At 35.4% G+C, this 12,178-nt stretch overlaps 1 protein-coding gene across 1 annotated transcript in view; it reads left to right on the top strand.

The window, feature by feature from the left end:
* The window catches only part of AGO1 (protein argonaute-1), a 355,180-nt gene extending 351,107 nt beyond the window's left edge, over positions 1-4,073 (top strand). Inside the window, exons 11-12 of the mRNA XM_089589209.1 lie at positions 1,697-1,896; positions 2,010-4,073. Of these exons, the coding sequence (XP_089445335.1) occupies positions 1,697-1,896; positions 2,010-2,118 (309 nt within the window). The 3' untranslated portion in view covers positions 2,119-4,073. The remainder of the gene's footprint in view (positions 1-1,696; positions 1,897-2,009) is intronic.
* Positions 4,074-12,178: the final 8,105 nt, after the last annotated feature.

The raw sequence follows: 12,178 nt of genomic DNA, 5'->3' as shown, positions 1-12,178 counted from the left end.
TAAATGTAAGTAATTAAATGACTACTAAATATTTTCACAAAAAGTTACGAAATTTTTAAAACTCTTGTGAAGAAGTAAAAAAGGAAAATAAAGATTGAGAATAATGACGTTAAACACAGCAGATATAAAAGCTTTTCTAGGATTAAAAATGAATAAAATTAATAACTTTTACGTAGTAGTACTACTAGAAACGTGTGTAGATATGTGAAAAAAGTACAAATGAGTGAATGATTTTAATTAGTGTTAGAGAAGTAGAAGATACACAAAAAGACAATTACAGTATAATACGATTTAAACCAAAAAAACTTTAAAAACAGTTAATATAATCCGTGGCGACTAGAGCTAAAAGAATACTGGTAAAATAAAGTTGCGGTATTGAGGAAAGTGTGGGTAATGAGAGATATTGAAATAAAACGTTGAAGACATCCAAAAAAAAGAACTGTTGAAAACAAAACATACTTACGTGTAGGAAGATAAAAAAAAAATAATCGAGAGAAAGACTTGCAAAGTTGAAAGGTAAAATACATGTGGTCAAATACATCGAAGAAGAAATTATATCTCAGAGGTTCTGAAGACGCATGCGATCACTCGTCTTTGCAAATTTACTTTGAAAAATCTAGCAGTTTGACAGCTTACGTGATAAAGAGAAGGACATTAAGAAAGAACAAAAGTTGTTACTCCATAAATTCGAATGTCAGTGAAAAAAGTTATTGTAAAATACTACGAAATAACCCAAGAAAGAAAAGTGAAGCGAATAATAGTAATGGAATCATGCAGAATTGAAGAATAAGTGAAAAATTCCTATAACTTGAAGTATTAGACAGAGTGTGAAAAGAGTAAAAAATTTGTTAATTATTTATGGATTATAAGCATTAAGAATATAAAAAATATAAATGTACAAAGAACTTCTTAATTATGAAACGTTATACATAGGCAATATAATATAATACAATAATATTTATTGAATTAAAAAAATAAACTCATATTATATTAAAATTTAACTGTTTGTTTCTTTTTTATTCATCACTAAAATTTTAATTTCTTGATTTAACTGTATGCTTATTCTTTACTTACAATAATATCCTTATGACTTTTACTTAAAATTTCTCTGTTCAAAAATTCAATTTCAAAACATTAAAAAATAACTGAAAAAAGCCGCTTTTACCGTTATTCAGTAACTATATACCTTTTTTTTCTTATACATGGATTACTTACACTTCCTAATATCTTTTATTAAAGCCCTAAATCGTCTGGTTCTATCCATAGTCAAATTAAATGATTTTTATTATCTGATATGAGGTGCGCTATATAACAAGGTAAGCTTAAAACTTTATAGAAGATTTAGAATTTGTAGTAAAGAGTTGACGAGATTATGTGGTTAAGCCTCAATAGTTTTATCGGATCAGGAGGTGATAAGATTTATGGGTTCAATGTATTAAGCATACTGGTCTTAAATTTAATGATTTTCGAGGTTATTGTAATCTGACAAGTCAGACGTAAATGAGTTCATTAAATCTCGAATAATCCTCGACTCGAGAAACTCTGCTATGACTCTTACATCAGAAATTTGTTTTTCGTATGGCTAGAAAATTATCTTCAATTTTTTAATACTCATTCTACTATGATTATCATTTTGAATATTTCTGAAGAACCTTACACTACAGTATCTTTTAAAAAATATTTTATTATTTTTCAGGGAACATCTAGACCGTCGCATTATCATGTTTTATGGGATGATAATCATTTTGAAAGTGATGAATTACAATGTCTAACGTATCAATTATGTCACACTTATGTTAGATGTACAAGGTCTGTTAGTATTCCTGCTCCAGCTTACTATGCACACCTAGTGGCTTTTCGAGCTAGATACCATTTAGTTGAGAAAGAACATGATAGGTTTGTACTTATACAGTTAAATTCTTCATTAATACACATTTATAAATGAAAGTGATTTACATATTTCATCTGACGTAAAGAATAACTTTTATTTACTTTTTTTTTTCTTCCAGTGGAGAGGGATCTCACCAGTCAGGTTGCAGTGAAGATAGAACACCAATAGCAATGGCGAGAGCAATAACAGTGCATGCTGACACAAAAAGAGTTATGTACTTTGCATAAATGTTTAGATACTAAACAAAATCTTTAGGCCAAAGATATAATCAGAAATGTTTAACTTTTATTAGATTATACATGTTCAAATGTACCGTAAAAAGAATACGTAATTAAATCTTATAAAAGTGACGCCAATTGAAAAAAGTTAGACCGTAAAGCTGTAAAAAAAAGATTTGATATGGGTGAACAGATAATTTTTGCTGAAATATTTCTGTGTTATCTCTATTTATCAGAAATACGGAAGTAAATTGATTTATTAGGTTTTTGGTAAATTAACAATTTTCAAACTCTTTTGTGTATAGTAAACATTATTGGTTCTGCATGTAAATGTTTCATGAGAGCATAAATTTTTGAGAGATTCAATAACTAAGGATTTTTAAATGACTATGGCGTAATTTTAAATTGTTCAATGAAACTGATGGATTACATTTACACAGAATTTTTTCATCAATAGTTGAAGTTTTTCTCATCTTTTAAAATATCTGAATAATATTAGTGTAATTCCTACGTTTCAAAAAGAGTTTTCACAATCGTAAAATTATTTATCTTAGTGTACGTTATTTTATGAAAAAAAATACTGTACAAATACGTCAGTTTTTAACGGGGCCAGTAAACATTTATTTAATTTCAGACAATTACTTACTTCTGAAACAATACTATGTCTCAAAAATTTGAAAAGTTCCAACCAATTATTCAAATATCGTCGTTCTACATTAACTCAAGGAATTTTTTTTCATCAAACAAAACAATTTTGAAATGTGTTTCTTCAGTCCTATTTTAAATTTTTTTTACTTTATAAGTGGATCTGGTAGAACAAAAAAAAATTATTATAATTTTGTAAAATTCAAATCTACGGGTACCTTGAAGTTAAAACTTGTTAGTGTTGCATGTGTACTAGTATCTACATACTTCTGGATCACTTTTTTACATCGAACATTATGACCCCGCTTAATTGATCTAGCGAAAGCCAATAATAATTTCTATAAATATATGTTACATCACTCAAAATTCACTTATGTTATTCCACATGTTTTAGAATTATTTTCCTTACTTTTTCCTCTTTATATGTTATTCTAAAAAAATTTTTTAACAATAAATGAGCCATACATTTTTAGTAACATATTGCTTTTATGAAAGTCTGTGTTACAATTACTCCACCAATTTCGTGATATAATACAACTTTGTCAGTATATTGCAATGGTTAAAAAATTGTTTTTATAGTATACATTATTTAGAGGAATTTGATTCTTAGTTTTGGTCAAAAATAAGTTTGTCGTTAAAGGTTGTCATAAAAACCATTAGTCATCAAAAGATTTCGTGCTTAAATTATTTTAAAAACTTCTTCTGGTAAGATTGACAAATAACTTGTCAATCCAATAAATTAATCGTTATCAAATTGGTTGATAAGATGCTTGCAATTTTTTTTTTTTTTTTTCAATATTATCTTTTTTTTTGTGTGTAATAAGATTTCGATTATGGGACCGTAAGGATTACTTTTGTTCTTTTATGAAATCATTCTATTAGCACCATGTAATGTCTACCTAAAATATTTTTTATGATTGTTTATCAAAGTAATTTAATAAAACTGAACCTTTTTTCTAATCTGTATTTGTATTATCTGTAATTATATTTTCTGAAAGCTGGACGGCACTGACTAAAATTTTTTTTTAAGATGAGTTACTTGCAGATAAACAAAAGTTACTTACTTAAACATACTTTTATATTATTTAAAGTTTCTACTGAAATCTTACAATTAGTTCTGTCATCTAAAATTATTACGAAATTTTCAATAAAAGCTTAATTATTAAAACTAAAAGACCACTGTATCTCAGTCATTTAATTTTCACATATTTATACTACGAATAATAAGGGGATAACTGAATTAAGGTGAATAGGTTACGAGTAGCTGAATAAAAGAGAACAGATGTAATTAGCGGAATTACAGAAACTGATAAATATAATGGTAGTCTTGTTTGATGTATCCATGTGTTTGTAACTAAGTTGACTAAATTTTGTTACTTTTATACGTTTAATGTTCCGAATGATTGTAAAAATATTTTTTTATTTAAATAAGTCAGATTCTGAATTTAACACATTTTTTAAATGATAGTACAGTTTGAAATCTTGTTTTATACGTAAATATTTGACACGTGTGATCTGAGGTAAAATTCAGTTAGCTTTATCATTTATCTACTAATTTACTTGCATGACACTTAGCGCACTACGAGTGTACAATAGTCTTGCAATGTCATATCCTCCAGCTTATAATGTTATAAAAATTTTGTGAAAAATTAAATGTAATAGCACAAAAAAATCTAACATTAACGTTTCAACACAATATTTGTAAATAAACTAAGAAGAATATTAACTAATAAAACGTGAAAACTAATTTTTTTAACGTTATACGTATCACGCTTAAAATGCGTGTTTTACTCTTCTGAGTCCAAGTATTAGAAAATAATTATTTTACATCATTTAAAAAAACTTTGAGGTGTATTATGTAAGATTGTAAGTTTGAGGACTCAAATCTACTTCTGTTTTCAGGAAAGCTATGTTGACCTTGAATGAATTTTTTGAAACATTAACAACATGAACGTTACTAGGTTACGTTAACAAAATTACGCTAAATAAATCTCAACTATGAAACTTCAAATAAGAATATAGCACCGCCATTGAGTTAACACTACATGCTTTCACATGATTTTGTACACTGAACTTGGCTGATTAAAAGTGCATTACTTTATGAAGATAATGAAAACTGCTTATTTGATCGAGTAAAATTTGATTATATTCACGATAATATTGATACAGACAACATTCGAATATTAGACCACAAAATTTGTTTTAGATGTACTGCATTTCATATTTCTAAAGTAACAATTTAGTCTAAGTGCTCGTATGCATTTGCGACATTAACTTCAAAAATTTCGAAATAAGTTTGTATAGTCCCATTATCACATTCCTTGAATTGCTGTAAAAAGTTGATCTGACAAACGTCGAATCATCATTTCCTGATCAGTTACATGTGAGTAGAATGCAGTCCTATACGTACTATTCACTTTTATGATATACATATTTTAAGAACTGCCCTGTTTAATTGACAAATCAATGGTTAAACAGATTGCTCTAATTACAAAAAAATGGGTAGGTTTAACATTTTGCTTATCGAAAACATCAAGCAAGTCTTAAGTAACAAAACAAATTTCATAATTAAGAGCGCTTACATGTGCATCTTTATCCTGGAAACTGAAACAATATATAACTAATGAAATATTAGCAACGTAACGTAAAGTACACGAAACAAAATTCCATACATAACAAATAAAATATCATAGTAAATCTTCTAATGTAGTAATTTTAACTGTACCATGCAAGTCAAGACAAAAACTTAGTAGCTGTATTTACTTCAGAGCACTAGCTTCTTATACAACATAAGGTATGTTACCTTAAGTTTGGATGATATGTGTATGGAAATCACGTTCTTGGTTAATTGTGTAAAATTTGAAGCAAAAGATCTCGATACATCAGTTTAACACATGATACTCAAGCCGTATATAAGTATATTGTACTGCCCATCTATTCTATTCATAATAATAAATTTCTCACAATCTTTAAGCTCGTTTCGTAAGGGTTTTTATACAGATCTAACAAACCAATACTAAGTCTGTCACCAGGATAGTGAAACGTAAAGTTATAAGAAACAATTGAATTTGGCAACTATTTTTTTGTACTTAGCTGATGTAAGTAAATAAAACAGGATCGAACTTTTCTGCATTTTATTCTGCATCATTTTACCGTTTGCAGAAATAGTACATTTTGGTACTAATACGAGAGGAACGTGATTAACGCACGTGCGTTTTAATTTCCGCTACTACTACGCGTACTATGGTGATAACAACTGTTCCAAAAGAAAACTTGAATAATGATTTACTTTGCAGTCTATTGTAGTATCGAAGCCAGCGAAAACGCGCTGTCCTGTGCGGTACAACACTGCCTGCCAATAAATTTTTATAACGCAAAACTTAGCAACTAAAGCACCATGGCATCGTTAACAAAGGAGGACTGGCAGCAAAACAGTAAGGGCTCGTCATCTTTATCAGTGGCCCGGGGAAGAGGTTCCTGATGACTTCGAGCGGCGAAGGACGACAACACGGCCTTAGCGCGATGGATAAAAGCTCGTTACCCTATGATCGCGTAAGCCTGTCAAGAATACGCAAAGCGAACGATGAGGAGATCGACGATGACTCCGTGCACCTACTACAAATAATTCGTGATAATATGGAAGTGAACAAGCTTCTTAAAACCACAACAACGGCAGCAATATGGAACACACTGACCGGAGCCCCTGATCTACGTGTCAAGACGAGATACTAAATACATCTACGTCAACCATAGGCTCGGAAGATAACAGAAGGGTTCTATCAGCGCAGATTCTCGAAGAAGAGAATATATTGCTGCAGGACAGATTATTAGAAGCCAGCGAAGACATCGTGGGCTTGACACGATTAAGCTCCGCTTTCAAAAGAAAAAAAGATCATTCTCAAACAAGAATCGTGACATTCCGAGACCTGCCGTTAGACACATGAAAAGGGACAGAAAGCACGTCCAGCGCTACCTCGTCGAGCAGGTGTGAAACGATCTTTAGCGAAGGCGCGTTTGAAAAAATCGCTGAATCGCAAGAAACACTGTCCAAGAGTAGCCGAAGAGACGTAGACAAGTCTTCAACATCGCAGATGCAAGCGCCTCCACGACACATGTCGATCGGACCCCCGTGGCCATACCCACCAGTCAGCTGAGTGCAAGCGATATGCCCAGTATGCGCGGTAACAAGCGCATACACGGCATCAGTAAGCTATCCGCAAATAAGTAGGTGCTCAACTGCGCCACCTGCTCGTATAATCCAGACGCAAACGTTTACGAGGTGGCCACACACGTATTCAGTGAGCTCGACAACACGTCTGACGTACTTCCACCTAACCCCTTATTCGGCTGTACCAGTTAATCCCTCATGTCCAGCCTGATCGGAGGGAGCCTCCCCCTTCAGAAAGATTTTTGAAATCAGGTCTGACGCCGAAGCTCGGATTCGCGCTTACGAAGTTGAAATATGAAGAGCGGATCCGGCACAAAAGACCACAGCCATAAAGACGCATTTCCCTCGCTCACAATAGCCCTGATATAAGTGTAACCACTTAGGCCACTATGCGCGGGAGTGCCCTAATAAGAGGCAGGAAAACGAGAGGAGGCAGACGTAAGCAAGGGTATTACGCTACCTTCTTCTCTCAAACACTCACAGGCTACGGTTGCATAGAAAGATACGCACCGATGGTGGCTACAGCTTGAAGTAGCTTTATACAAGCTACGAGCGCTATACGACCCTGGCACCACTCACATTGTCATGTGAGCAGTGGGGTTTCATATAGCGAACGCCTGCGGTCGTCAGCTACGTCACACGCTGTAAAGAGCTGTAATAAGCACCCTAAGCCTCGTCACCCAACCTTTCGATCTAGGAAGGGAAAAACGAGACGTGAATGTCATCGTATTGCCTAAGTTAGATGATGATTGCTGCGTTAGTATTAACTTCATCAACGCTTTCAGGATTGTCCATGATCCTGTCGATAGAGTCCTGGTGCTGAAATAACAAGGAACCAAATCACCTCTAGAGACAGCAGGCCTGACGGTAACGGGTAAGATCCGACTCGCCATAAGGCTGAACGAAGTCTCGTTCATGCAACAAGAGGAGTTGCTCATACTCCTAGACCGCTACGTGGAGCGTGATGCTCTCCTAGGATGCACTTCGTGGATCAAGCATAATATTGAGGTCACGACCTCGCGGTCCATCAAGCAGAAGTGCTACCTTGTATCGAAAAAGATCCAGGAGATCATACACGCCCACGTGAGTGAGATGCTCAAGAGCAACATGATCGAGCCATCTATAGTGGCTGGACAAGCCCTGTACTCGTGATACGTAAGAAAGATGGTAAGTACAGATTTTGCATTGACTACCAGAAGTTGAACGCTGTGACAGTGCCCGACACGTATCCATTGCCCTATATGGATACCATCCTGCGTAAGCTAAGAAAAGCGCGGTTCATATCTACCCTTAATTTCAGCAGCGCATATTACCAGATACCATTAGCCGAGAAAGCTAACATAACATTAGGATATTGGCATTCACAGTACCATGTAAAGGACTTCAATTTCCAATAATTACCTTTTGACCTGAGTAATGTGCTGGCTACGTTTCAGCGGCTAATTGATCGCGTCATTGAGCCAGAGCTCGAATCCTATGCTTACGCCTGCCTCAATGACGTATTAATTGTCATCAAGATTTTTTAGGAACATCCTAAATAGCTGGAGCACGTACTGAAACGCGTTTGTGATGCAGGACTCACCCTTAACCGAAGGAAAAGTGAGTTCTGATAATCAGAGGTGAGATACCTCGACGTCCTCGTAAACCGGTTCCTAGACATGGTTTCTTGGTATAGGAAGTTCCTGCCAAACTACTCGACAGTAGTAGAGCTCATAAATAGGATACTGTGCAAGGACCGACCATTCGTTTTGAGTGACGAACAACAGCAATCCTTTAAAAAAATCAAGGCTTTGCTGTCATCCTCAGTTGTAGTTCATCGACCGGGCCTTGAGAGTCAGTACGTAGTACAGATGGATACCAGCGACTTCAGATTAGACGCCGTACTATCGCAAATAGTCATTGGACAAGAAAAGGTGCTAGAGTTTGCGAGCCGCTCTATGATGCTGGCTGAATGGAATAACAGTGTGACAGAGTGAGAATGCCACGTGGTCTTATGAACAACGTGAAAGTTCTGACCGCATATTTAAGGTACACGCTTTAAAGTCGTGACCGATCATACTAGTCTCCGGTTAGTGAATATTAACACCCCAACCGGACGACTGTCACAATGGACCATGGAGCTTTAAAGCCATGGTTTCGTGGTTAAACACCGTAAAGGGACGCAAAACCGCATGCCTGACGCTCTGTCGCGATTGTATGAGGATGACGAGAGTTGCGCTGTGGCAGCGCTAGTGTGGGAACCCCTTGCTGGAGATCCTTGGTACGAAGAGATGGTACACAAAATACGGGATGACCCACGATGACGACCGCGATAAAAAATCATCGGGGGTTACTTATACGCGTATCGCCCTGACTCCATAGTTGACAAGATTCTAGGTGACACCAAAGCCTGGAAGCTGGCAGTACCTGAAAGCCAGCACAATCAAGTACTTCAGAAGTGTCAAAATACGACCTCTGCTAGCCATTTTAGCTGCAAGAAGCCATTCATGATCGTGTATACTACCAGGATGTTACCCAATACGTATAAAAATGTTTAATTTGGCCACAAACTAAGATAGACCAGCGGCTACCTTCAGGAATTATGAGGCGTGGGGTAAATACCGCTACATGGCGAGTAGTGGCAGCTAACACGATGGGCCCCCTGCAGATGACTTTGCACGGCTACAAATACATTCTTGTGATCGAGGAGTTGCTCACTTGGTGGGCCCCATCGTACCATGATAGTAAACTAACGGTAAGAATGTTGTAAGCGCTCTGAGATAATGCGTCATATGTCGCCATAGCCTCCTAGAGGTGCTGCTGATGGATAACGGCACTAAATTCTGAAACAAGGACATCAATAGGTTCTTGTAAAGCCTAGAAATACGGCACATGCTTAGACTGCCATATCATCTGCAGACAAGCGTGGTCGAACGCTTCAACCGCACGATCAAGACCATAATTCGAGCATTCGTTAAAGCCAATCATAGTTCATAGGACGAGAAGCTGCCCAAGCATGTGTTCGCCTACAACCAAAAGAGGCACGCTTTCACAGATTTTTGCCCTGCGATCCTTAACAGTGGTAGGAAACCTAACGCTCAGGGTACGATGTGCCAGCAGATTGATTCGACTGCCCAACAACGCCTAAAGAAAAAGGCACTAAAAAGCTGGAGGTAACGTATGAAGCGTTTGCCAATGCTGCCTAAGAAAGCAGCCCAGCGAAACAATAAAACATAGGCCAATACTACCTAGCATTATAATGCCAAGCACCGTGACAAAGTTCAAGCTCCCAGTGACCAAGAACGATGGGAAAATCATGTCTTGTTCTCGGTAACGCAAGGCATAGAAGCGAAATTTGCCTCAAAATATAATGGCCGGCTACCGTTGCAAAGGAATTAGGTTCTAATAAGATCGAGTTGGAATCTTAAAAAAAGCACGTGCTCAGGTCATATAAATGGAAGACAGTTGAAACCCTAAGTAAGTAGAGTCTCAGTAACTGTAGTAGTTATTGGACTCAGTAGTCGCAGTAGTAGTTAAAAGCGCTCATTATCTATGCTTTTATCTAATCCTATCTTTTATTTCTCTCCAAACCTTTTTTTTGTTCTTTTTTGTTTCCGTAGAGTATAATTGTTTTAATTCGACACGATACCCATCGGTATAGGCGTCTTTATATTGTGGGCGTTGCCTCACCGTTATGGCCCCGACTAGACGTTTAGAACCTAGGTATTTGACTTTATTCAAGGTGCTATTCAGAAATGCTACAGACACGATTTCTAATCGAAGGAAAGAGGAAAAAATTTAAATAGGAGTTATTATGTACTTATAAAAAAAAACACAACAAGAGAAATAAAACAAATAATTGGAAAGAAATTCGTTCTTCCTTTATTTTTGTAATATCGTAAATTGGCCAATCTCAAACAAGATAACATACAGAATCCAGTCCCCGTCAACATATCGTAAGTGGTAATGGCCCAAGCGTCCCAGGCATTCCTTAAGGTATGTAGCAGCAGCTGCGTAGCCAAAATCTAAATCGTCATCATCATAGTCATCATCATCCTCCTCATGACCATCATAATCATCATCATAATCATCATCATCCTCATCATTATAATCATCATCATCATCGTCCTTATCAACACCGACATCGGCATTATCAGCATCATCCTCATAATTATTTTCATCATTATCATCGTCATCAATATCGTTATCATCACCATTATCGTCATCATCATCAGCATCATCATCATTATCGGTATTATCATCATGACTTTTGTCATAGTCATCGTTATCGTTATCATCATCATCATCATCATCATTTTCATCATCATCATCATCGTCATCATCGACATCATCATTAACATCATCATTATTATCGTTATTATCATAATCACCATTCCCAACGTTATCAACGTCATCATCGTCATCACCATCGTCATCATCATCGACATTAACACCGTCATCATCATCAACATCATCATCATCATCATCATCATCGTCATCATCATCGTCATCGTCATCAACATCGTCATCGTGATCGTTACCATCTTTATTATAATCATCGACATCCTCATCATCATCTTCATTATTATCGTTATTATCATCATCACCATTGTCATTGGCATCGTCATCGTCATCATAATCTTTATCGTCATCATCGTTATCATCCTTATCATCTTTATCATCGTTATTATCATTATTATCATCATCATCATGATCATCATAATCATTATCATCAATATCGCCATCCTCACCGTTATCGTCATCAGCATCATCATCATTATCGGTATTATCATCATGACTTTAGTCATCGTCATCGTTATCATCATCATCATCATCATCATAATCATCATCATCATCATCATCATCATCATCATCATCACTCTCATCATTATCATCATCATCATTATCATCATCATCGACATCATTATTTTCATTATCTTCACCATTGTCATCGTCAACATTATCATTATTATTATTTTTATTATCATCGTCATTGTCATAATTAACATCGTCATCGTCATGATTATTGTAACTATCATGATTATTATTATTACCATTATCAGTTTCATCATTAATATTAATATTAACATCATATCCATCGTCATCGTAATCGACATTATGATTATTTTTATCCTTATAATGATTCTTATTATTATCAATTTCATTATCATGATCACTATTATCATCACTATCATCATCGTTATAATCATCGTCAACGACATCGTCATCATTACAATCGTCGTTATTATTTTTACTCATACTATTGTCATCATCATT

Source organism: Copidosoma floridanum, unplaced genomic scaffold (assembly GCF_036245765.1).
Source record: "Copidosoma floridanum isolate Cflo_tuat_1 unplaced genomic scaffold, Cflo_Japanese_pri ptg000008l, whole genome shotgun sequence".
Taxonomy (NCBI): Eukaryota; Metazoa; Arthropoda; class Insecta; order Hymenoptera; family Encyrtidae; genus Copidosoma; species Copidosoma floridanum.
This window is presented reverse-complemented; position numbering and strand designations above follow the sequence as displayed.